The 27732-nt window shown below is 42.3% G+C and overlaps 1 protein-coding gene across 1 annotated transcript; it reads right to left on the reverse strand.

The window, feature by feature from the left end:
* Positions 1-5191: 5191 nt before the first annotated feature.
* On the reverse strand, positions 5192-24577 carry NANS (N-acetylneuraminate synthase). The gene is made up of 6 exons (XM_060763738.2): positions 24374-24577; positions 20437-20652; positions 14410-14509; positions 12247-12401; positions 10658-10924; positions 5192-8914 (listed from the first exon to the last, which is right to left on the reverse strand). Exons 1-6 carry the CDS (start codon positions 24503-24505, stop codon positions 8705-8707), a joined length of 1080 nt encoding a protein of 359 aa, XP_060619721.2. The 5' UTR covers positions 24506-24577; the 3' UTR covers positions 5192-8704.
* Between the last annotated feature and the right edge of the window lie 3155 nt (positions 24578-27732).

Here is a 27732-nt window from a genome sequence, read left to right on the forward strand (position 1 = left end):
GCACTCCAAATCCTGCATGCTTGCAGGCATTTGAGTGGTTTTATTGCTGTTTTCCCCATTGAGCTTTTTAAAATCTGATTGAGCATGGAGCACTTTTCTGTCCGCATCCACCTCAATAATATTCCCTTTATTTTTATCCAAGTCTCTTGATACTGGCATAATTGCTAACAATTTGTGCCCTATAAATGCTAGAATAAATTACAGTAGTGACATAGGGAGTAATTTTCACTTAATGCAGAATGCAAAAACAAGGAGAGAAAAGGGAGCAATGGATGAAATTGTTTATAATTTTTGACTCTTACCTTGGTCACCTAACTTGAGGAATTATAAAGACAGGTACAGTCAGGACAATTTTGCTATTGTCACTTTTGAGTGTATGAAAAGTACTTTTACGAAGTTATTTTTTTCAGCCCTGAAGGATCAGCATATATTGCTAATTAAGGAGTTGTCTGTGAAACAGTGAGTCTGACCAAGGCCTTGTGGTTTTATTTATTTTGTGTCACAGACAACTCCATATTTAGCAATATATGCTAATTTAAATAATTACCAATATAAGCTAATTTAAATAATTAGCAATATATGCTAATTTAAATAAGTTTAAAAACTGATAAAATAAAGGGACCAAAAACGGGCAACAGTGACTGCATTGTCTGTAGCTTTAAATAGTTCTCCCTATGTGCACGAGACAGGGCATTGTGGGCAAGCATACAGATGCCGAGTTGTTTGTTCTGCTCCACAGTTGCACAAGGTGGAGGATTCTTCTAGGTCGTGTTATTTTGCCAGATTGTCTTTTGATCTGCCAACTCCACTTCTGAGTCTGTTTAGGGACTTCCAAGTTGACCATTCTTGGATTGCCCCTGGAGGAAGACACTCGTGGAAGGGCCATACAGTTGGGATTTCCTGGTTTAGCTGCCCAGAGGGATACTCTTGCTGTTGCTGGAGGGACATTTAGAGGAGTAGTGGTTCTCATGAAACTTTCCCTTGATTTAAGTCTACTAGGAGGAGGCTGATAGCCATGCAGTGGGTGGCTTTCACAGTGTTCAACCTTATATCTCTTGCAATTGGCAGCAACTTCCCACTGCATGTCGGGGGGCGGTGGGAATGCTAGCTTGCTTAAAGAGTCTATTAACAGGTGTAGGTTTGAGACATCCTATGATTATTCTACATGTCTCATTCACTGCTACATTCACCTGCTTCATGTGGGCAGATTTATGCAAGACAGGCTAAGCTTATTCAGCAGTTGAGTAAGACAAGGCCAGGGTTCATGTTCTTATTAATTTTGGGTCTGCACCCCATGTGCTATTAGTAAGTTTTCACAGGATGTTATTGCGTGCAGCTACTTTGTGCCTTGTGGTAGAAACACGCATTTGTTTCCTTACCTGCTGTGCCATGTTTTCTGCAGCACAATTTGCAGCCCACTCCCTCAATTATGACAGAGGGTAAATTAAATAATGTGAAGCACAGTGCATGTGTTTGGGGGGGGGGGGGGGAGGGCAAGATCCATCTTGACTTTGAAGAGCTGTCAAATGCTATTAGTGAAATTTATGGAGATTTGCTCAACTCCTCTTCTTGTGCTTACATAATTATTTGGAAAAAGGGTTGGTGCTCTCAGTGTATGTTTGATATCCTGGACAAACAGGAGCTCACGGTAATAAAATTATTGAATTAAGCAAATGACAAACAAAGTAAAGTTGTCCTGTGTGCCTTGGAAAGTGTCTATTTTATTGCCTACGAAGTGACTAATGAATGATTCTGTATGGGCTGCAATTTCCTTCTGTGTTTTCAGTGAGATGAGAGAAGTATAAGAGCAACTGGAAAGAACATGTAGTCCAACTCATCAGCTGGGCTGTGTCACTTGTTGTTGTTCATTCGTCTCTGACTCTTCTTGACCTCATGGACCACCCCCAGCTCCTTCAAGGTCAGTCCAGCCACTTCAAGGATGCCATCCATCCATCTTGCCCTTGGTCGGCCCCTCTTCCTTTTGCCTTCCACTTTCCCCAGCCTTCTCTAGGCTTTGCTGTCTCCTCATGATGTGGCCAAAGTACTTCATTTTTTTTATGGATACAAAGTGATTTATTTTACCATTAGTCTTATCTGGCTTTCTAAAGCAAAGTCCATAATGAATATGCAAAACCTCATATATTTTATAATTTTCTCCATTTGATAAATGAACCCCTCAGACAGCTGCTTTGAGAAAATTATGCTTATTTCGGCTTATTTCACAAAGAACTTTTCACCCTTTCAAATGCACCATTAGTGGAAATGCATTTTTCCCCTTTGCTGACAACTTTACTAGAAGAATTGCATGTATTTCTGGCTTCCGACATTGAAATTGTCACCTTGTTTGCCCATCCCCGCCCCCACAAATAAAAACATTTCAAGAGAAACACTTGAGCAATGTATTCTCTCCCAGCTTTGGAGGAAAGCAAATTGAAACAATCTTCAAAATAAAACACCAAGAGAACCTTAGGATTACCATAAGTTGGAAATAATGTGAAGTCACACAACTACAGCTTCAAGGATGCAGGACTGTTTCCCTCATCAATAAAAGCCATGGTCTTTTCCAAAGTAATAGCTAAGAGATGGAGGTCTCAATAAAAAGGGCCAGAGTACTTCAACTTTGTCTCTAGTATCCTTCCCTCCAATGAGCAGTCGGGCTTTATTCCCTGGAGGATGGACTGGTTGGATCTTCTCGCAGTCCAAGGCACTCTCAGAACTTTCCTCCAACACCACAGTTCAAAAGCATCTATCTTCCTTCGCTCAGCCTTCCCTAAGGTCCAGCTCTCACATCCGTAGGTTACTACAGGGAATACCATGGCTTTGACTAGGCGGATCTTTGTTGCCAGTCTGATGTCTCTACTCTTTACTATTTTATCGAGATTGGACATTGGTCTCCTCCCAAGAAGTAAGCGTCTTCTGATTTCCTGGCCACAGTCTGCATCTGCAGTAATCTTTGCACCTAGATATACGAAGTCTGTCACGGCCTCCACATTTTCTCCCTATATTTTCCAGTTGTCAATCATTCTTGTTGCCATAATCTTGGTTTTTGTTATGCTTAGCTGTAACCCAGCTTTTGCGCTTTCTTCTTTCACCTTGATTAGAAGGCTCCTCAGCTCCAAAATTTGAAAAAATGTTCTGTTCCTGGTTTGAAAGTATTATTTTTCTGTTTAATTGTGTGGTACTTCCTTTGAAAGTAGTTGGTATATTGTCAAAGGTTTTCATGGCTGGAATCACTGGGTTGTTGTAGGTTTTTTTGGGCTGTATGGCTACATGGTAGTTGGTAGACTCCAGAAACTTTTTTTTAACCTTTCATGTGCCATTTTGAAACTTTTAATAAACTTTCCCAATGTTTTTATGATAGAACCAACGAGGAAATAACTTTTATAACCCAGGACCGAAAATCGTGTTACATAGTGTGGTGATATTTTTAGTTCCACCCTTTTTCCTTTGGCCCTGCCAACCACCTCCTGGCCAACACTTCTAAAACTAAGTTTGGCCCTCTGGTTGATAAATGGGTGGTGTGATAGAACTCCAGAAGTCCTAGCTACTTTTGTTAGGCTGCCTCAACCACAGTTTGATAATACTTACTTATCTGTTAGTTTTACGAGGGTGGAGCTTAAGAAAACCCTTCCTGGTTTGAACCAATAAGTTGGCCCTGTCCTTTGCCTGGGGAAAGAGAGCTATCTTTAGTTCAGGATTGTTACTATCAGGGAATTTTGGAAGCAAGCCGTGTCTGTAGTTGGTCCCTGTGAGATCCAGGCTTGGACAAGCAATTTCAAGTCAATAACTAACTAACTAATCTAGGAACTCATCCAGCTATACTAACCTACCTCTTGTCAGTGACAGTCTGTGGAGTTTGTGCAGACAGTGTTTGAGGACTGGGACATCCGTAGGGATACCAAGGTGCTTGTTTATAAAGCTATTGTCTTCCCAACTCTGCTATACGCCTGTGAGACGTGGACTATCTACAGGCAACGCCTAGAACGATTCCATCAGCGCTCCCTCTGAAAAATCCTGCAAATCTCTTGGGAGGACAGTGGAAAAATGTCAGTGTGCTGGAAGAAGCAAAAGATCACCAGCACTGAAGTGATGGACCTCCACCATCAACTCCGCTGGACCAGTCAAGTCAGGATGCCCAGCCACCGTCTCCCAAAGCAGTTGGTCTACTCCGAACTCAAGAACGGAAAATAGAATGTTGGTGGGCAGCAAAAGAGATTTAAAGATGGGCTCAAAGCCAACCTTAAAAACTCTGGCATAGACACTGAGAACTGGGAAGGCCTGGCCCTTGAGTGCTCCAGCTGGAGGTCAGCTGTGACCTGCAGTGCTGTAGAGGCATGAATGGAAAGCGAAAGAAACATGCCAAGAGGAAGGCGTGTCAAGCCAACCCCGACCGGGACCGCCTTCCATCTGGAAACCAATGCCCTCACTGTGGGAGAAGATGCAGGTGAAGAATAGGGCTCCATAGTCACCTACATACCCACCACCAGGACACCAAACTTGGAAGACAATCCTACTCGGACAACGAGGGATTGCCTAAGTAAGTAAGTAGTGGAGTTTCCAGCACCTTCAGTGAGATGCAAGCATCAATAGGAGGGATTTGCTTTCTCAGCCTCCGGCCTGACCACCTTAAACACTGGATGCCCCAGAGGCCACTCTACCAGAGAAAGTGAACAAGGGAAACTTTCATCTGCTCTTCACCTCCAGAATTATCCTCAGCCATCAATCAGTTACCTTCAAAAGTATGGACTTTGTTGTGGGGAAATCAAGATAGTGCTTGGGTGGACATAGGCCCAAGACCAATTAATAAATCATTATTGTTTCTTGAAAGCAATACCATAGACATGGATTCTGTAGGGTTCCTTGCTCAAGCAGAAAGGCAATTCAGCATCCCCAAGCTGATAAAAAGTCAGGACAAATTAACACTAAAGACATTTAAAAAAGCTTGGGTGCGACAACACAGGTTGTGTCTCTTTTTTCTTGTAGTAAGCATAACCTTTCTGTCTTAAAAATCTTTCTTTCTAGGCTTTGTCCTTGGTAAGGCTCTACTATGATGGAAAGACCCACAGAACTTCTCAAACTTTAGCTGGGCAAGAATGGTCCATTGTAATAACAAGTGAGCTCTTAGGATTTTCCTCTGACTTTAGAAGAAGCAGAAGCAGAAAAATACAATGTTATTTCCATGAATACCAACTTCAGAAAAGAAAACCAGACAGATTTTATTGTGTTTTCATTTTTGTAAAAAAAATCTAATTGTTTTTCATTTTTTAAGGCAAGCATTAGCAGAATGGCACATTTGTGCAGATATTCAATCAAACACAGTTGAGAGATTGGGACTGTGTTGGCTCTTCCTGTGATCTCCACCTACTGGGACAACACATTTGCCTATACTGTACATAACCCACAACATGTAGGGCAAAGCCGTGTTCTTGGATTCTACAGTGGATTTATTGTATGGTATAAGGTAAATGTTTTCCCCTGACATTAAGTCCAGTTGTGTCTCACTCTGGGTGTTGGTGCTCATCTCCATTTCCAAGCCAAAGAGCCAGCGTTGTCCATAGACACCTCCAAGGTCATGTGGCCAGCATGACTGCATGGAGCGCTGTTACTTCTCAATCGGAGCAGTACCTATTGATCTACTCACATTTGCATGTTTTCGAACTGCTAGGTCGGCAGAAGCTGGGGCTGACAGCGGGAGCTCACACCGCTCCCTGGATTTCAACCTTTTGGACAACAAGTTTAGCAGCTCAGCGGTTTAACCAACTGTGCCACCAGGGGCTCCATTGTATGATATACTACAGGCTTTATGCACATAGATGTTTACACAAAAGTAAAGTCAAGTTAGAGGGATCCAGGAAAAAGACTGACGAGCTAACATAGTCCTGATAACACAACTAGTGTATAGTGCTGTACTTAAAACTAATTTCAAGCACAAGCATACCCCTTCATTGTTCAAAATCATCAAGTTTGAGGCAGGAGTATTTAAACATCATTAAAACTGCAAGAAAAAAATCTAAATCATGAATCACAGGAATTTTACAATTAAGAAAATGTATAGAAGTTTTACCTACATCCCAATCTAAGTATTTCCCCAGCAGTAAACCCAGCCGCTTGTTGCCTAATCATTACGTTTCTGTTAACCAATTTAGAGTTTGCATATCTAACTCATAGTAAAACAAGAGGCTGCAAATGTCCAAGGAGTGCTATTAAAGTGTTCTCTATCAACCTACCTTCCTACAACATGAAAGGTTTCCTTCATCATGACCTTTTCTTAGGGCCCTTCCACACAGCCCTATATCCCAGAATATCAAGGCAGAAAATCCCACATTATCTGAGTGTGGACTCTGATAACCCAGTTCAATCCAGATATTGTGGGATTTTCTGCCTTGATATTCTGGGATATAGGGCTGTGTGGAAGGGGCCTGAGTCTTAGTTTCACAACAGTCTCCCACACTTTGAGATAGTTTAAACTGGAGCCATGTATTTTAAAGAGCAATACATGGTGTGCCAAAAGTCATGCTCCACTGACAATGTATTATATAAATTGAATGTTCACAGTGGCTGCTATTTTTTCCTAAACATTTTCCTTTGGAAAACCCCAAGTAACATTTTCTCACAAAATTCGTACACAATGGCTCCCTTTAGCTCAGTGGTTCTCAACCTATGGGTCACCAGGTGTTTACCAGCTGTTAGGATTCCTGGGGTTGAAGGCCAAAACATCTGGGGACCCACAGGTTGAGAACCACTGCTTTAGATCATCTAAATGGCTTAAGAGGGCATGATTTTTGGCACATCCTGTATGTGGAGGCCTAAATCAGATCTGCACAATAACTAGTTGCAAATAAATTATTCATAATGGACTCCTTTAGCCAATAATGAAGACATTACATTTCTTCTACAACTTGACAAGTGATAGCATCATTCTTTGCACTGCAACAATAACTTTTGGGCAATTTTATAGTAATGGAGTGTATGGCCTAACATTCAGGTATTGTTTTTCCAAGCAATTGAACATGATCCTAGGAAAAGTGACCCTTTTAAAACATCAACTGCTTTTATGGTCCTTGCAATTACAACCACTTTTTAAAAACCACTTTCTAAGCTTGTGTCTGGAAGCACCACTTATAATACTGACCACATATATAGCCCTTTGATAATTTGATGTTCAGCTTGCATGCATTTTATTGTTTTCTTTTTAGCCAAATTCCAATGGAGATGGGAAACAAGAACTTAATAACGGAGATGTAGAAGTTTGTCCAAAAGAAGCACAAGTCCCAAGGCTCATTTCCAACTGGCACAAGCAGTCCCTTAACTTTCATCGCAGTGGCACAATGGGTTAAACCAGGGGTCCTCATCTAAGGCCCAGGGGCTGGATACAGCCCTCCAAAGTAATTTACCCGGCCCTCACTCTGGGTCAACCTAAGTCTGAAACAACTTGAAAGCACACAACAACAACAACAATCCTATCAGCCAAAACAGGCCCATACTTCCTACTGAAATACTAATAAGTGCGTGTCAAAATTGTTCATTTTAATTATTGTATTGTTTTAAAGTGTTTTTTGCACTACAAATAAGATATGTGCAGTGTGTAAAGGAATTCATTCATTTTTTTTTCAAATTATAATCCGGCCCTCCAACAGTTTGAGGGATTGTGACCTGGCCCTCTGTTTACTCTAGTTAAACCCTTGTGCTGGCTGGACTACTGATCTGAAGGTTGGGTTGCTGACCTGAAAGTTGCCGGTTCAAATCCGTGAGACACAATGAGCTCCTGTCTGTCAGCTCTAGCTTGTGGGGACATGAGAGAAGCCTCCCAGCAGGATGGTAACTCATCCTGGCATTCCCTGGGCAATGGCTCTGTAGATGCCCAATTCTCTCACACCAGAAGCAACTTGCAGGATGTTCTCAAGTCACGTCTGACACGATAAAAAAAAATCCTGATGCTTATCTTTATTTGAGCTGAATTGAACGCTAGAAACTCAAAAGAGTACATAATGCCCAGTGTAGAGGCAATCACTATTTCACCTCTTCTATCTCAACAAAGGCAGCCATTGCAAAGTAGTTAGGAAATATGCAGCCTGAAGGACTATACATTCAACGCTTGATGTGTGCGTGTTTGACTTTTGTGGATATGATTAACATGTTCTCACTAGGAATCTCTAGACCTCCATTGTGAAATTTTGGGCAGTTGTTTCCAGTTATGTTGAAAGGCTTAGAGGTGTCTAGGTAACAACTTTATAGGAATTTCCAGGTTTTCCAATAAGAGTCTATGATCTGCTTCTGCTAGAAATTGATCATGGAGTCATGTTGGAAGATCCAAAAATTCCTTGAAAAGTGTTCCTTCAGGTAAAAAAACAACAACAGCAATTTCTTTCTTTGTGGTTGTTTACTTTCACATGGGTCCATGTGCCCCTAAACCCACTGAATGTGAAGGGCTGACTGTTTAAGATTTTTCATCAATAAAGACAATCTGATGCTCCTAAAAGAAATGCAACCTTGCTCACTTGCAATGAAACTCCCTTGTTCAAAATGTCCAAAGGACTTCTATTGCAAGTGAGCAGGATTGCATTTTTGTATTAGCACTTTTTCTTGCCAGGAAGAGACGGCCCAGCATGGATCACTTTTCCAAGCTTCTTGATGCCTTAGCACAACCATTTCCATATATTACTGCATCATTTTCCATAAAAACCCCTTTCCCATACAGTCGCGACTAGCATTTCACTTTTTTCACATGATTTTCAATGGCATCTTCGATGATGGTGTCGTCTTCCTCAATAGTCACCTTGACTTTCTTTCCAACCAAGTCAAAGATGTCTTCTGGAGGGTATCCTTTGGGTTCCCCCACTTTGACCGTCAGCATGTCCAGAGTGAGCACTGTGCCTTCTGGGATCCGGACTTTGGCGATTACAGATTTTCCCAACTAGAGAAAGAAAATATCAAGGTTAGATCAAAGAGTGGTAGTTCTGCCCTATAGAGCCCACAAATGGTTCCTGGGAATCAAGATAGACCTGAATAGTAGAGAAAGACCTGTATGTTTACAGTATGGGGAAACACATGGCCTCAAGATATTGCTGTGCTTCCCATCATTTTACTGATAGCTATTTGGGTTAGGAATGATGCAAGATGCAATTTAAGATCTGGTCGGCCTCATTTTTTTAGTGAATCTTTCTTCCTCCAAGGCAAGGCAGTTTAAAGAAATAAACAAACATATTTCAGAAGTAATGCAGTTTATTTTTTTTTTAAAACCCAGAAACTAGAGAATCGGGGAGATTTTTTTTCACCACATTAGTTGCATCCCTTTTAATTTATTTAATTTGTTTGTTTGTTTGTTTGTTTGTTTACCATATTTACATACCGCCTTGCTCAGCCCGAAGGTGACTTAAGGCGGTTTTCAATCGGCACAATTCGATGCCCGCAACAACATAAAATACAATTAAAAACATTTCGCAAATAATATAAAAACCATATAAAACCGATAAAAATCCTTACTAAAAAAGGATTCAAAATGTGACTATTAATGCAATGAAATATGGTACTTTTGCCTCTTGAAATGCAGAACACAGATCCTGCTGCCAAATGCAGAGTACAAGTTTGAGCACTTGGATGAGCAAAAATAAAGCCATGACTGTCGAGTTACACTAACTAGATTCTTTATAGCAGTGTTTCTCAACCTGGGGGTCGGGACCCCTGAGGGGGTCGCGAAGGGGTGTCAGAGGGGTCGCCAAAGACCATCAGAAAACACAGTATTTTCTGTTAGTCATGGGGGTTCTGTGTGGGAAGTTTGGCCCAATTCTATCATTGGTGGGATTTAGAACGCTCCTTGATTGTAGGTGAACTATAAATCCCAGTATCTACAACTTCCAAATGTCAAAGTATATTTCCCCAAACCCCATCAGTGTTCACATTTGGGCATATTGCGTATCCGTGCCAAGTTTGGTCCAGATCCATCATTGTTTGAGCCCACAGTGCTCTCTGGATGTAGGCGAACTACAACTCCCAAACTCAAGGTCAATGCCCACCAAACCCAGTATTTTCTGTTGATCATGGGCATTCTCTGTGCCAACTTTGGTTCAATTCCATTGTTGGTAGGGTTCAGAATGCTCTTTGTTTACATGTTAACTATAAATCCCAGCAACTACAACTCCCAAATGACAAAGTCAATCCCCCAGCCAACCACACCAGTATTCAAATTTGGGCATACCAGGTATTTGTACCAAATTTGCTCCAGTGAATGAAAATACATCCTGCAGATCATTATTTACATGGCGATTCATAATGTTAGGGTTATGGTTGGGGGTCACCACAACATGAGGAACTGTATTAAGGGGTCACAACATTAGGAAGGTTGAGAACCACTGCTTTATAGCCTGAATTTCTTCCTATGAGCTCATGATGGCATGCAATACACGGGATTCCCATGTGGGTACTGATTCCCACCTCTTATCATTTATTTTCAAACCATTCTCTGGAACCAGATGCCTAAAATACTGGAATGGTCCATCAACTGACTAAGGCTAGGCCTACTCCTTATTTCAAGTGGCAGGCACATGCCTATGGAGGTTATTGCCATCAGGGAAAGGCCTTCATATGCATGTGTCTGCCACTTTAGGGCAGCATGGAGGGACGACTTAATTCATCTTAAATGTTCCACAAGAGCAGTTACCTTCTCATTGCAGGCAACTTCACAGGGCAAGAGCTGCTTGACTGTTGACCCCATAGCCTTCTCCACCATGCGGATGCTTTTCACAAGCTCTGCCAGTTCACTGGGCTCCAGGGAAGCCTGATGGTCACTTCCTTTCCAGGTCTTGTCCAGAGTAATGTGGCGCTCCAGCACTTTAGCTCCCATTGCCACAGCTGCAACAGAAATGGCTATACCTGTCTCATGGCCCGAATAGCCAATAGGAATATCTGGGAAGACTGACTGATATTTCTAAAAGAGAGAAGAATGGAAAGAGGTGACAATGGATTGCCAATTTATTGACAAATAAGAGAGAAAACAGCTGTTGCAGCACAATACGAAATGGTTCTGTTGCGTTTATTATTCACATTAATCATCCTACTGTCACGACTTGAAACTCTGTAAACTCAATGGGGGGGGGGGGGAAATAAAGAGCCACGGGCAAAACTTAAGACTCTTGTCTGAATATTATTGGTTGACATACATTAACAGTTGCACTTTTTCTGAGGTCAAGCAAAAGTAATGAGCACAAGCAGGCACAACCATCTTACTTCCACGATGCCTGCTGTGCTTGTGGTCCTATTTCTCTGGCTACCAGTACATGGGCAGTATGTCAGCCTGTGTTTACTATTAGGGGAACCAGTCCAGCTTCCCTTGATGTTTGTTTATTTTTACCCTGTTTTTCTTTAGATATAGAGTTTCAAGGCAATAAGCATAAACAATGCTAATTAAAACAATAAAAGGTAAAGGTTTCCCCTTGACATTAAGTCTAGTTGTGTCCAGTTCTGGGGGGTGGTACTCATCTCCATTTCTAAGCCAAAGAGACGGCCTTGTCCGTAGACGCCTTCAAGGTCATGTGGCTGGCATGACTGCATGGAGCACTGTTACCTTCCTGTGGAAAATGTCTTGAGTCACCTCCGGGTTGAGAGGGGCGGTATATAAATATAATAAATAAATAAATACCTATTGATCTACTCCCATTTGCATGTTTTCAAACTGTTAGGTTGGCAGAAGCTGGGGCTAACAGCGGGAGCTCACCCCGCTCCCTGGATTCAAACCGCCGACCTTTCGGTCAGCAAGTTCAGCAGCACAGTGGTTTAACCCGTTGTGTCAGCGGGGGCTCCTAATTAAAATAATATGAATATACATTTTATATTTACATTTTAATGTACTCAGTTAAAACAAAATGAGTGCATTGAAACACAAATATAAAACTTTAAAAATAATAAATCACTTAAAATTATTGAAACCATTACATTAAAATTCCAAAACAACTCCAAAATCCCAATCGTAACATCCCAAGGAGCCCAGAAAGGGCCAGCAGGGATGAGGCCATCTTGGTCTCTCTTGGGAGGGAGTTCCAGAGTTGGGAGCAGCCACCAAAAAGGTCATGTTACCTCCGAAGGAGCCTTAGACAGTGGTGAGACAGAGAGGAACTTGCTTCAGGAAAACTTAATGTTCTGATAGTTTCAGAAAGAGAGATATGGTCCTTATATGTGTTGCTTAATAAGGGAAAGCAGAAACAAGGGCATTAGCGTAGGGCAACTGCTACAATGTCCCCGTCCTTCACTGACCGTTATGATACGAAGGTTGACGTCTTCAGGATGAAGAGGGTAAGCACTTGTGCATTGCAGGAAACAGAAGTTTGGGTTGATGGGCTTCACCAGATTGTAAACTTGCTGCATTGTGCTCATGGACTGCATCCCACTGGAAATCACCATTGGGCGGCCTAGAAGGGAAAACCAACACTATCTTCAGTTTTTCTAAAATAGCAATAATTAATTCTCTGCCAAGTGAACTTCCAACAAATATCCCTACTACTGTCATCACCACCAGCAGAACGCAGAGTGAGGCAGAAACACAAAGCATATTACACTATGTAACAAAATTTGAAAAATATTATTTTCCTGTTTTGAAAGTGTCACTCCTGCTTAATTGTGCAGTGTTCAATTTGAAAGTAGTTGTTCTACTCCAGGAACTTCATTTTATGGCTGCCACAAACTATGTTGAATTGGTTGAGATTCGATGAGATAGTCATTGAAAAACTATAGCAAAATGTGTCGCAGGATGTCCCTCAAAACCAAAGTTTTTGCAGTTCAATACACTTTTTCCATGTTTTTTATGATAGAACCAATTAGGAAATGATATTTATAACCCAGGAACAAAAATCATGTTACATCTATACACATAATAGAAGTGAAAATATGTATGTGTGTAGCTGGGGTGCTCACTTACACAGGCTCTTACCTCCACAAACTGCTATTACCCCCCGCTACTCAGGAGCCACCAATGGCACTCCCTCCAATGACATTGCAGATTATAGCAAGCACCATGAACATGTACGAAAGTCCAGCCAATGTTCTCCACCAACACAATACTACCCACCACCCAAGTGAAGCCTTTCATATGGGGACAAGTTTTTGTGTTTCCTCCACCACAGACATCCCAGTGTTTCTTACTCTCTCCATTGGTGTGGAATTTGCATGACCCCCACCCACCGCTTCTCCCTTAACCCTTTCCTATTTTTTATGGTATACAGCAAACAGAGGAATTGATCAGCAACTGAACATACAAGAGAGGTTTGGGGAGAATTCACCATGATTTATAGGAGTCATAGGTACTGCGATGTATAGTTCACTTGGAATCTAAGAGCACTCTGAACTCCATCAATGATGGACCTGGAACTAACTTGGTACCCCCATCACCAGCAAAAAATACTGGAGGGTTTTGGAGGGATTTATAGGATGTAGTTCACCTAAATCCAGAGCTCACTATGAACCTAACAATGATAGATCTGAACCAAACTTGGCATGCATACCTGATATGCCCAAATTTGAATATTGTTGGGTTTTGAGGGGAATTCGCCTGGACAATTTGAAGTTGTAGATATTGTGATTTAAAGTTCACCTGCAATTAATGAGCACTCTGAACTCCACCAAAGATGGAATTGGACCAAACTTGGCACACAGAGGCCCCATGACCAGAAAAAAATAAATAATGGAGCTCTTTGGGGAAAATTCACCTTTATTTGTGGGAATTGTAGTTCACCTACATCCAGAAAGCCTTGTAAACCCAAACACTGATGTATCTGGACCAAACTTGGCACGCATACCTGATATGCTGAAATTTGATTACAGGAGGGGCTTGTGAGAACTGACTTTTCTTTCTGGGAGTTGTAGTTCACCCACAACAAGAGAAACCGAGACCTCCACCGATGATGGACCTGAACCAAACTGGGCGCACAGAACCCCCATAACTAACTCAATTTACAGGAGGGGTTTGTGGGGAATGACTCACCATAGTGGGAGTCGTAGTTTACCCTACAGCCAGAGAGCACACTGAACCCCACCAATGACGCATCTAGAGCAAACTTGCCCAACATAACAAATTTCATTTCAATAAGGTTTACTATTGGGGTTAACCTGTCATGATGTGAGTTATAGTTCACACACAACCTTATGCATTTTGTACATTTTTTTCAAATAACCTGGGCAATGCCAGGCACCCAAGTTAGTAATATTATAATTAAATATCATGACTTGGGAAAGCCAGCAGTATTTTTGGTGGTGGTTTTCCATTTATAGTGTTAAAGACTTATTTTGATCTCGGTACAGGAAATGGAGAGTTATTCTTCAAGTACAGTAACTTGTTTTACTCCTCTGTAACTAAATGAGGTATCTGTGTTAATCAGAGTTGCAACACTCGGTAATAATAATTCATTCTTCCCTTAAAGGTACCTTTTTTAGCTGTCTTTTCCAAGTATGGGAAATTGTTAGTGTCTCCAGATCCTACTTTAAAAAATGGAACATCCAGTTCATGTAGAAATTCCACAGCCATCTGTGAAAAGAAGTGGTTTTTTTAATTAAACTTCCAAATTAACATTCAATTCACCTGTAAATTTAATAATCACACACAATAGTTTTCAATGCCAATTCTCCCACTGTAAATATAAATAGTGTAAAGAAAATGTGTAACCCAGTTCAAAGCAGATATTGTGGGATTTTCTGCCTTGATATTCTGGGTTATATGGCTGTGTGGAAGGGCCCTTAGATAATAGGGCTGGGCGGGTTCGTTCGTTAATTTTGTAATTCGTTATTGATTCGTATTTAAATTAGCTTACGATCCGATATTGAGCCATGCAGGAGCAACGAAAAATCGAAATGAATTTTTCAATTTATTTCGTAATTGTTTCGTAATTGGTTCGAAATCGTTTCGAAATCGTTTCGTTATTATTTCCGTATGTCTGGTGCAAGTTTTATAGTTGTTGTTTGTTTTATCAGTGATAAAAAAATAAATTATCACACCAACAGTCAACAACAGAGGGAGAGGGAAGCTTCAGAAGTTCCCCCTGTCCCATTCGGAGGTTTTTTTAGCGTATTGCGCAATCGTGTCCGCCATTAATGAATCAATTCGAAATTTACAAAATTTCGTAAATAACAAAAAAATTTTAAAGAAAAATTCGGAATTCTTTTAAAAAACGAAACGCAATGGACCCCCTAAAAACGAAACGAGTTTAGAAACAAATTTTTCCGTTGTTACCCAGCCCTATTAGATAACTCTCTCTCACCCTTCCAGGATTCAGCCATTATTATTCTAGCTGTGACAAAACTATATTGACAAATTTCTTTATTTTATTTTATTTTATTTGTTGTGTCAGAAGCAACTTGAGAAAATGCAAGTCGCTTCTAGTGTGAGAGAATTGACCGTCTGCAAGGACGTTGCCCAGGGGACGCCCGGATGTTTTGATATTTTTACCATCCTTGTGGGAGGCTTCTCTCATGTCCCTGCATGAGGAGCTGGAGCTGATAGAGGGAGCTCATCCGCACTCTCCCCAAATTCGACCCTGTGACAGTCCTGCTGACACAGGGGTTTAACCCACTGTTCCACCAGGGGCTCCTTTATTTCTTTATTACCTTGTCTAATTCCCTGTGCAAATAACCCCTGTGATGTCTCGGCCTGTTTATTTCTCAGTTGGACTGTTCCATTTTACCAAGTTTAGGGGAGAGCTTAGGTTCCCCCTAGAGGCCGAGTTCGGTTGGTGCAGCCCATTCTGACTCAGAGCCAGAATGGGCTGGTTATAGAACTTCGTTTCCCATTCTTTGTTAGTCTTAGCTTATAGATAGTTGCCAGATAGTGTCTGGTCTGGCCTAGCAATTTGAACAGGCCATCCTAATCACGTATTTGCCAAAGCTTATAGATAGATAGTCATAGATAGAATAGTTAGATTTGCCTTATAGATAGATTATAGTACATATACATAGAATAGTTATAGCCGTATTTGCCTTAGAGTTTATAGATAGATAGTTTGTATTTGCCCTATAGATAGTTATAGATAGATAGTTTAGATAGTACATACCCCAGAGTTTATAGAGTATTTACCTCATAGAAATTATAGTTGTTTTTTACCTCAGATTCACACCTTTGTACATTGTTGTAATTCACCTTGATTATTTAGTAAACAATTTGGTTAAACTTAATCTTGTTTATAGAGTTTTATTTTGGGGGAATTATAGTAATTAGGGCATACCGATGGTCACTGGGAAAATAGCCAGACACATTTAGGTTTCTTATTAGATCTTCCTGGTGTGCCAGCAGAGTGATTAGGATCCTGATCGGCTTGTAACCGATTCAAATTGCTTATAGAAAGTTATAAGAGAGAGCCCACTCCCTGCAAAGGGGGTGTGAGAGAAGAAAAGGCACTGTTTTCAAAGTGATTAGAAGTCTGATCGGCCTTGTTGCCGATTCGGATTGCTTATAGAAACAAAGAAAAGAGAGAGCCCACTCCCTCAGGGTGTGTATGAGAGAAAAAGGCACTGTTTCCACTTTTCCATTGGAACATGTAACAAAGTTATAGGAATACTTGGGTGAAGTGTTACTAAATTGAATGCTTTTATATTAAGGAGAGTTAGGGGCAGCTTTTAAAGTAAAAAAGCTGCCTGCCTGCTCTTTTAAAAGACATTGGAGGCTTGTTTCCTGTCAGAGAGTGAAAGGGGCAAGGCTAGCATCTGCTATTTGTCTTAAGGGGGCATTTGGCGCCAAAAGGGGTTTTTTACAGTTTGGCAGCCATTTTGTGTTCATCCTTTAAGCCTACTATAGAAACATCAGAACTGTGACAGCCTTATTGTCCCCTCAAAAAGAAGCGGCAGCCATTTTGCCTACATAGATTTCTATGGGTTTGTGCTGATAGTGTAGAAAGAGCGGGAAAAGGTGTTTTGGCGCCTGTTCTGGCATTTTTCTGAGGAAAAGGAGTTACAATACTCTTAAACCTATTCCAGTAAATTGTTGTTTTGCTGTTATAGCATTGGTGGTGACAGCAGGCTGTGTGAACATTTTGCCTCACACTCAGTCCTCTTCACCCATATAGAGTTGTTGCCTCGGCAACCAGCAAACAACAAGAATGGATGGGCTTTCTGGTGGAAGTGCAGACAGACATGTACACATTTCCCGTTCACATAGGGTTAGGCACCCCACAGAGAAGGCCCTACAGCTGTTGCTAGAAAGGGAAAGTCATTTAATTGTGAAGGCAGAAAGTGCTTGGAAACACGTGCAGTATAGCATGAACACCTTGTCAGCCTCCAGAGACCCTGAGGTAATAGCAGTGCATAAAGAAGAGCTCCAGGATAGTTTTTTACTCTGGAAAACTAGTATAGAAAGGCAACAACAAGTCCTTACAAACATCACTGATGATGATGCCCAAGCAAGACTGCAAGCATTGTCATTGGACTATCAAAGTAAAGAAAGAGAATTTAATGCCGTGCTTGAAGCTGCACAGTTTCAGCTTCAGGAATTTCAGCTGAGGGAGGCTTACTCTTTATCCCCTCCTAGAAGCCCCAAGTCCAGCAAGGGTTTCTACCCTCAGCGTCCCCTAAGTGTCAGAGCACTTAGCCACCGTTCACATTCCAGCAAAAGTGCCTCATCTTCCCACAGTAAGATTTCTTCTGTGGCAGCTCAACATTTCAAAGAAGTTGAAAGGATGAAGCTCAAGGCGCAAATCTTGCAGGCAGAGGCTGAATCAGCTATGGCTGCCAAAGAGCTTGACTTCTCTCAAATACAAGCTAAGCAGGCCATACAGCAAGCTGAAATGGAATCCCAGTTATCAGCTTTACAAAGCAAAAGAAATATAACTGAAAAGGCCAAGGAAGCGGCCAAGCTTGCTGTTAGGGCAAAAATTCTTGCCAAAGCTTTTCAGGATGAGTTGATTCCTGAAAATGTTAGGCTGCTGCCTCAGGAGGACATCGAATCAAAGATGTCATTTCTTCTCCTGTCTGACAAAGATGTCACTACCAAAAAGCTAAGCCCCATCTATACCAACACAATAGAGGATCTGCCTAATGCTGAGGGGAAAAGATCTGCATCTCAGCTTAACCATCAGCCATCAGCAGCTGTCTTTCACGAAGATGAGAGTCCTGTCAAAGTGCAGAAATCTACAGCGGGGAGCCAGTCCTTTATGCTCCCCACCTGTTCCCCTGTTCCTGCCAACTGGTCCCTCCCTGACCCCAAACCTGAGAAAGAAGTTAAAGTGGAGTTTTTGGACAATGCACCTTGTGTCCAGAATTCCTTCCCCAGCCAAACCATAGCCTCAGGTGATTCTCCTTTGGGTCAGGGTGAAGGCACAGGGAGGGAAAAAGCAGTGTTTTCTGCAAGAAATCAAATGTTTTCCATGCCATCTGTGGCCTGGAACCCCTCCTTCTTCAAAAGCCCCAAGAGAGACTTAAAAGATAAGGGTGATGATTTGAGCTTCTCCAAAGAAGAGCAAAGACTTCTGGACATTCCAAGCAAAAAAGGAGTGCAGTCGGAAGAGGGAAGCTGGATAGCTCCCCTTCCCTTTAAAGACAATAAGCCTGACGAAGTGAGATCAGCCTTTGACTCCAGTGATACATCTGGCACGCCACCTAGCCTTCCACACTCACAGCAGGTGCTGCTTGCCAAAACTGTTGAGAAAGAGGCTCCATGTTCCAGTGGCTACAACCCAGATTTTCTGGGGTCCAGTGCTCATGCATTCCATTGTGATTCTGAGCAGCTTGAGGCGACAGAGGCAGTGTTCCCTGCAGCATTGCCATCCCACAAGAAGGCATTGCTTAAAGAGTCAGCTTGTCAGGATTCCATTCCTTTGGAGCCGAACACTGTGCCTGATACCAGCAATAGGCCAGATGGCAACAAGAGCATTTCCTGTGCTGAGCCAAGTCGGTGGATTCATGTCGCCGCTGAGGAGAGACCTGCAGACATCATTTCCCGAGGGGCGTCTGCTCGGAGGTTGCTGCGTTCCAGCTGGCTGTCGGGTTCCGAATGCCTCGCAGACCCAGGTTCTTCAAAGGACAACACCTTTCCAGAGCTTCCTGAGTCAACTCCAGAGAAGATAGGTTTGACAGCACTCCAACGAGGACATCAAGGTATGAGACATTGCTTTAAAGGACCAAAGTGCTTCCTGGAACTATTGGCTTATGGGTGTCACCCAAGAAGAGTGTCCGAGTGTGGATGACCATATCAGGAAGACTCCAATCAAGACGGACTCCAACTGAAAGACTGATACTCACCAAAGACTTTTAAACAGACTTGGTGGTTTATTAAAGGTTTAAAGTTTATTGTATGTAATTGTATAAAGTGATTTGTTATAGTTTGTATATGCAAATTTGTTCCAAATTTGAGCGGGGAGTGTGATGTCTCGGCCTGTTTATTTCTCAGTTGGACTGTTCCATTTTACCAAGTTTAGGGGAGAGCTTAGGTTCCCCCTAGAGGCCGAGTTCGGTTGGTGCAGCCCATTCTGACTCAGAGCCAGAATGGGCTGGTTATAGAACTTCGTTTCCCATTCTTTGTTAGTCTTAGCTTATAGATAGTTGCCAGATAGTGTCTGGTCTGGCCTAGCAATTTGAACAGGCCATCCTAATCACGTATTTGCCAAAGCTTATAGATAGATAGTCATAGATAGAATAGTTAGATTTGCCTTATAGATAGATTAGATAGTACATATACATAGAATAGTTATAGCCGTATTTGCCTTAGAGTTTATAGATAGATAGTTTGTATTTGCCCTATAGATAGTTATAGATAGATAGTTTAGATAGTACATACCCCAGAGTTTATAGAGTATTTACCTCATAGAAATTATAGTTGTTTTTTACCTCAGATTCACACCTTTGTACATTGTTGTAATTCACCTTGATTATTTAGTAAACAATTTGGTTAAACTTAATCTTGTTTATAGAGTTTTATTTTGGGGGAATTATAGTAATTAGGGCATACCGATGGTCACTGGGAAAATAGCCAGACACATTTAGGTTTCTTATTAGATCTTCCTGGTGTGCCATCACACAGGGGTTTAACCCACTGTTCCACCAGGGGCTCCTTTATTTCTTTATTACCTTGTCTAATTCCCTGTGCAAATAACCCCAAAGGCATATTCCTGGATTACAGGAGTTAACAACAACCACATCATTGAGGAGCAAATACTTTTAAGATATCTAGAGGTTGGTGAGGCACGTGGCATTTTAGTACAACTCCTGTATCTATAGAATCAATGTTTGCTAGTTTATTTATTCACATCTGATAAAATAAATCTTCCCTATGATATTTTTAGGTTCCCCAGCATGACATATGGTATTCCTGGGCTAGAAGGTTTTCATTTCAATAAGGTTTACTATTGCCCACATTTTCTTGGAGCCATGCAAAGTCAGGAATGTATCCCCTGCAGATACAGGGGTTGTACTGTGCTTAGAAGAACAGTCTGTCTATGAGGTGCTGTGTGACACAGCCTAGATCTCACTTACTTCATCCATGCCTGAGGCTGTAAAGAAAATGCCGATCTCTTTGGCATAGCGCTGGAGTTCCCGGTACTGGTCATGGCTGAACTCCAAGTGGCGCTTGTGCTCGCCATAGGTTTTCCCCCACGAGTGTTTGGATGTGTACGGCCTCTCCAATGCCTTCCTGTTGAATTTGTGTTCGAGCTCACTTTTTTGGAACTTGGCACAATCTGCTCCACATTCCTGTCGAGAAAAAAATACACTGTAAGACTATCACAAGGCTATATCATCACATGGCCCGTTCATCCTCCACCATTGGACTTATCTGAGGGCCCTTCCACACAGCCCTATATCCCAGAATATCAAGGCAGAAAATCCCACAATATTTGCTTAGAACTGGGTTATCCAAGTCCACACTCATATAATGTGGGATTTCCTGCCTTGATATTCTGGGATATAGGGCTGTGTGGAAGAAATTTGCTAAATTCAGTGCAAGGGATTCAAAAGCAATATTGTCAATGGCTCTTTTACAAAATTGCGTATTTCTACCATTAAATCCATATCTGCATACGCCATGGATCTTATGAAAAATATAATTCAACAACAATTTAAGGGTTCTGGTAACCAGAGTTTTGGGATAGGGATAAAAATCAGGCATCGTCTGCAAGAAAGGGAGGCGTTTCAACTCCTAGGCATGTGCCATTAAACTATGAGCAATCCCAAAACCAGAGTCATTCAGTCGCAGGGCTTCCTAATAATTCACAATTTTTTCCCATACTTAAATCTTCCACTCACTAAACGTATTGGCCACTTTTGACCAACCATAGTTTCCATCCAGTACTTTCCCCCTTGAGCTTGGTTTTTGCTATATTTAATTGAGTCCTTCTCTCTCTATTTTCTTTTTAGCAGAAAGCAAAACATGTGATAGATTAAAGTTCTGGTTTCAAGGCTTTCTTAGTCTGTTCTTTGTTCTTAGACAGCATGAATAAATTGCCTCCTATACCCGAACAGCTGTTCTCTAATCATTCTGTCAACTTCACTGGGTTCATTGCCCACTCCCATTTTGTCTTGTGCAACCAATGATTTTAATTTTTTTTTGTATTATTTACAATTGATTTCATTTAACCATTAAAAAGGCATCATATAGTCATTTTCTTGAATACTGATGTTAACAATTAGACAAACATATAAGCACAAATTTACAATCTGAGTTTTTTTTTGTGTCAGGAACAATTTGAGAAAATGCAAGTCGCTTCTGGTGTGAGAGAATTGGCCATCTGGAAGGATGTTGGCCAGGGGATGCCAGGAGGTGTTACCATCCTGTGGGAGGCTTCTCTCATGTCCTCACATGAGAAGCTGAAGCTGACAGATAGTTCATTCCACTCCCAGGATTTGAACTGCCGATCTTTCGGTCAGCAGTCCTACCAGCACAAGGGTTTAACACATTGTGCCACTGGTATTGCAATGGTGACTTGTGACTGCACCTTATCCAAGAACTAACCACGGCTGACACATCTTAGCTTCCAAGATCAGACAGGATCTAGTGCAGTGGTTCTCAACCTTGCTAATGCCGTGACCCCTTAATGCAGTTCCATATGTTGTGGTGACCCCCAAAAGTAATATTGTTTTAGTTGCTACTTGATACCTGTGATTTTACTACTGTTATGAACTGTAATGTAAATATCTGATATGCAGGATGTATTTTCATTCACTGGACTAAATTGAGCACAAATACCCAGTATGCCCAAATGTGAATGCTAGTGGGGTTGGGGGGGTGGGGGTGGGAGGGGAGGATTGATTTTGTAATTTGGGAGTTGTAATTGCTGGGATTTATAGTTCACCTATAATCAAAGAGCATTCTGAACTCCACTAGCGATGGATTTAAACCGAACTTGGCACGCAGAACTCCCATGACCAACAGAAAACACTGGAAGGGTTTGGTGAGCATTGACCTTGAGTTTGGGAGTTGCAGTTCACCTATATCCAGAGGAGTGCTGTGGATTCATGCAACGATGGATCTGGACCAAACTTGGCACGAATACTCCATATGCCCAAATGTGAACACTGGTGGGGTCTTGGGGAAAATAGACCTTGACATTTGGGTAGTTGTTGGGATTTATAGTTCACCTACAATCAAAGAGCATTCTGAACTCGACCAACAATTGAATTGGGTCAAACTTCCCACACAGAATCCCAATGATCAACAGAAAATACGATGTTTTCTGATGGTCTTTGGCGACCCCTTTGACACCCTCTCACGACCCCCTCAGGGGTCCCAACCCCCAGGTTGAGAAACACTGATCTAGTGCTTTGAGGGCATACTGGCCAACCCATAGAATCATAGAGTTGGAAGAGACCTCATGGGCCATCGAGACTAACCCCCTGCCAAGAAGCAGGAAAATTCAAAGCACCCCCGAAAGAAAGCCATCCAGCCTCTGTTTAAAAGCCTCCAAAGAAACAGAGGCTGGATGGCCATTGACTTAATATTTGAGAAGGAAGTTTTGTAGATGCCTTTTTTTTTAAACATAGCTTACAGTACCTGGTATCCATGTGGTGGCCTCCCATCCAAATGCTAACCAGGGCTGACCCAGCTTAGCTTCCGAGCTCAGACAGGATCTAGTGCTTTAAGGGCATATTGGCCAACCCATAGACTTCATCTTTAACAAGGAAGTTTTGCTTGATTCCTTTTTTTGGAAACATAACCTACAGCACCTGGTACCCATGTGCTGGCCTTCCATCCAAATACAAACCAGGGCTGACCCAGCTTAGCTTCATAGAATCAGACAGGATCTAGTGCTTTGAGGGCATATTGGCCAACTCATTGTCTTAAGGAAGTTTTACAGATTCCTTTTTTTGGGAACAAAGCCTACAGCACCTGATATCGGTGTGGTGGCCTCCCATCCAAATACTAACCAGGGCTGACCCAGCTTAGCTTCAGAGATCAGACAGGATCTAGTGCTTTGAGGGCATATTGGCCAACTCATTGTCTTAAGGAAGTTTTGCAGATTCCTTTTTTGGGAACAAAGGCTACAGCACCTGAGATCCATGTGGTGGCCTCCCATCCAAATACAAACCAGGGCTGACCCAGCTTAGCTTCAGAGATCAGACTGAATCTAGTGCTTTGAGGGCAAGTTGGCCAACCCACTGACTTAATATTTGATAAGAAAGTTTTGCAGATTCCTTTTCTGGAAACAGCCTACAGCACCTGGTATCCACGTGGTGGCCTCCCATCCAAATACAAACCAGAGCTGACCCAGCTTAGCTTCAGAGATCAGACAGGATCTAGTGCTTTGAGGACATATTGGCCAACTCATTGTCTTAAGGAAGTTTTGCAGATTCCTTTTTTTGGGAACAAAGGCTACAGCACCTGATATCCGTGTGGTGGCCTCCCATCCAAATACAAACCAGGGTTGGCCCAGCTTAGCTTCAGAGATCAGACAGGATCTAGTGCTTTGAGGGCATGTTGGCCAACCCACTGACTTAATATTTGATAAGAAAGTTTTGCAGATTCCTCTTTTTGGTATCCAGGAGGTGGCTTCCCATCCAAATACAAACCAGGGCTGACCCTGCTTAGCTTTCCAAATCAGAAGGGAGATATTTAGTTTTACCAATTCCTTTTTCTGAAAGAAATACTGCTTACAGCACATGGTACCCATGTGGTGGCCTCCCATCCAAATACAAAGCAGGGCTGACCCAGCTTAGCTTCCCAAATCAGAAGGGAGATATTTAGCGCTGACACCACTTCAGAGCCTCTTCCTTTCCCAAGTAAAGGCCAGGCGTTCCTGCTGCTAGTCAAAAAGATATGGTAAAAGATCAAAGCCCAGGCTTCCATAGCACTGAGCCATGGCAGTTAATGTGAGGCCAAACTGCATCAATTCCCCAGTGCAGATACGCCCATTGTGCTTCCTCCCAGCAGAAAGAGAAACCAAGCTCTGCTTCCCCTCTCCTCCTCCTCCCCGCCCACCTTGGCCACGCGGATCATCTTCTTGGCGATCTCCAGGTCGCCCTGGTGGTTCTGCCCGATCTCGGCGATGATGAAGCAGGGGTGCTCTCCTCCGATGAGCCGCCCGGGGCACAGCTCCATCTCCAGCGGCATCGCGGCCACCCCAAAACCAAGCAGGCTCCAACTGAGACCTCACTGCGCATGCTAAGCACAGAGCGATTTTTCCCCACCCGGCGGCTAGAGGGCCAGCGCGCCGTAGCCAATCAGAAGCGATCCAGAGCCACCCAGCCAATCAACGCCTTGAAGCTTCGAACGTTCGTCTCTGGGACCAGACGGGGGCGCCGTCGCTTTAGTCTTGGCCCAGCTGTCACCGAAAGAGGAAGCGGTGTGTTGGCCTCGCCTTTGGAAATGAGGCCTTAAGGCGCTGCCTAAGCAAACGCCCAGGCTAGAGTTTCGACAGTGTCTCAGCCAATTTTCAACCTTCCTTTAGAGCGACGTGGCATTTCTCTGTGACTTAAAGGTATATTCTTAGTCAACCCACCTCTTGCTGCCACCTAAACACACACTTTGTTGTCTTCTAGACAAATTTATGGGCTCAATGCTATGTAACCTGGGAGTTGTAGTTTGGTGAGGCACCAACACTGACAGAGAAGGCCAAAGATTTAATGACATTAACGGTCCTTCCACAGCCATATAATCCAGAATATCAAAGCAGATAATCCACAATATCTACTTTGAATTGGATTATCTGACTCCACACTGCCATATAATCAGGTACAAAGCAAATAATCTGGATTTTATACGGCAGTATAGATGGGCCAAAGAGAAAGTGGGAGAAGTGAGGGCCCTTCCACACAGCCTTATCACCCAGGCAGATAGTTCACAATATCTGCTTTGGATTATCTGAGTCTACACTGCCATATAATCCAGTACAAAGCAAATAATCTGGATTTTATATGGCAGTGTATATGGGCCAAAGAGGGAATGTGAAGGAAGAAGTGAGGGCCCTTCCACACAGCCTTATAACCCAGAATGTCAAGGCAGATAGTCCACAATATCTGCTTTGAATTGGGTCATCTGAGTCTACACTGCCATATAATCTGATACAAAGCAAATAACCTGGATTTTATATGGCAGTGTAGATGGACCAAAGAAGGAATTCGAGGGCAGAAGTGAGGGCCCTTCCACACAGCTATATAACTCAGAATATTGAGGCAGTTAATCCACAGTATCTGGATTTGAACTGGGTTATCTGAGCCCCAGCTTCTGCCAACCTAGCAGGTCAAAAACATGCAAATGTGAGTAGATCAATAGGTACCACTCCGGCGGGAAGGTAATGGTGCTCCATGCAGTCATGCCGGCCACATGACCTTGGAGGTGTCTACGGACAACACCGGCTCTTCGGCTTAGAAATAGAGATGAGCACCGCACCCTAGAGTCGGACACAACAACTTAATGTCAGGGGAAAACCTTTACCTATCTGAGTCTACACTGCCATATACTCCAGTTTGATGTGGATTTTGTACAGCTGTGGAAGGGGCCCGAGTGACACTAAAACTGAGCCAGGGCAGTTCAAAGTGGTGTCAAACTGTCGTGAATTCTCCAGTCTAGATGCACCCAGATCAGCTAATCAATTTTAGGAGGGGACTTTCTTCTGCTTAGTCATTTCTAACAGTATAATCCAGTGCTTTTTTTCCTGAAGAGGAAGTGCCATTTTTAATTAGATTCTTTGTTAGGTCAGAACAAGGCTCTCCCACTCTTTGAGGCAAAGAGCAAGAGCCCATGCTCTCATTCCTTATCATTGTGGCCATGGGACTTTTGGGGGGCATATTAAGCAGTATATTAAGCTGTTCCTCAGGGCAAGGTCCTCCTAAGGCAACTTACAAAAGATAGTTGTATACCTGACAGTGTAATATAGCTTCCTGGTGCACAGCAGGAGCATTAATGTTTGGAATTATTTATACTACTGGTAGAGTATCCGGTTCCTTCCACACAGCCCTATATCCCAGAATATCAAGGCATAAAATCCCACATTATCTGCTTTGAACTGGGATATATGGCAGTGTGGACTCAGATAACCCAGTTCAAATCGGATATTGTGGGATTTTCTGCCTTGATATTTTGGTTTATATGGCTGTGTGGAAGGGCACTCACTTATCTTAAACACTTGGGAACAGAAATGTGTTAGATTTTCTCTCTCCTGATTTTGAAATACCTGTACATATCAAAATATCTTGGGAGCCAAATCTAAATACGAAATAAATTAATCTACGGTAGATCTTGTACAAGCTACAGTCCCTAGGCTACAGAAAAGATAGGCTGTGTAGGTTGGTTCTTACGTTGTAAGTCGGAAAAGGTACATTTTAACATGTAACTCCAGCTACACACACTCACACACACATGTTTTGGATAGCATAGGAAATGGTTAACACCCTTGTGGTGTTTATTTTGCTGTCTATGCCCCTGTTCAGAAGATTTCATCTCACTTTTTTTCTGTGATCATTGGATTTTTTTTTTTTAAAAAAATGTGTCTTGTTGTGGAAACAAGGGTTAATGATAAAACTTCAGTGGAGACACCTTTTCCCCATGATAAAAACTCTTCCAGGAGTGAATTTCCTTTCAGAGGGGTAGGTTTCTCTCACTTCCTGTTGTCTTGCCCCTGTTCTTAATAGGCTTGTGCACAGATTCGGTTTGGTTGGTTCCCTTCGGCCAATTCGGCTTGTTCGGCAGGCCGTAATGGTAAAGACTCAGCCGCCTGGTTTTTTTGACCAAAACGGACCATGCGCCATGGCTCCTTCTCCTGTATTAAGCATCATGCAGCGCATAAAGAGGTGTTTCCCTGTGAGCCCTGCCTGTTGGGCCAATCAGAATAGAATATTTTTCCAATTTATCTATGACAAGCCACTTTTACTTAACTTTACTTCCTGTAATGTCCAAATGAAATCTCCTATTGACTTTCTTTGTCAAGAACACAAGCTGGATGTAACCATATGACGGTGAAGGAACAAACATTACTTAAGAACAGGATTTGCGGCCTAGAACAACAATGACTGTGGCCAGCTATGACAACATGAGATGAATACTAGCTGCTAGACAACTGATCAGCTGTCATGGGTGCAGTTATCATTTGGATGATTAATGGCAATTGAACTCCAAAGGGAAATTTATATATGCAAATCTAAGATTCATCTGTAAATAAATTAAACTGAATTCAGTGACATCTCATTGTGAGTCACTCACTCAGCTGCAACAAAAGAACTATTGTTAGACGCTTTGTATGCATTTTATATGCCTTGATGTGTGAATCACTGTACGATTTATACCTATGATCAAGGAATGAAATGTTACATTACCGTTATTAATGTTGTTTTATAAACAAA

The sequence above is a fragment of the Anolis sagrei genome, chromosome 2 (assembly GCF_037176765.1).
Source record: "Anolis sagrei isolate rAnoSag1 chromosome 2, rAnoSag1.mat, whole genome shotgun sequence".
NCBI lineage: Eukaryota > Metazoa > Chordata > Lepidosauria > Squamata > Dactyloidae > Anolis > Anolis sagrei.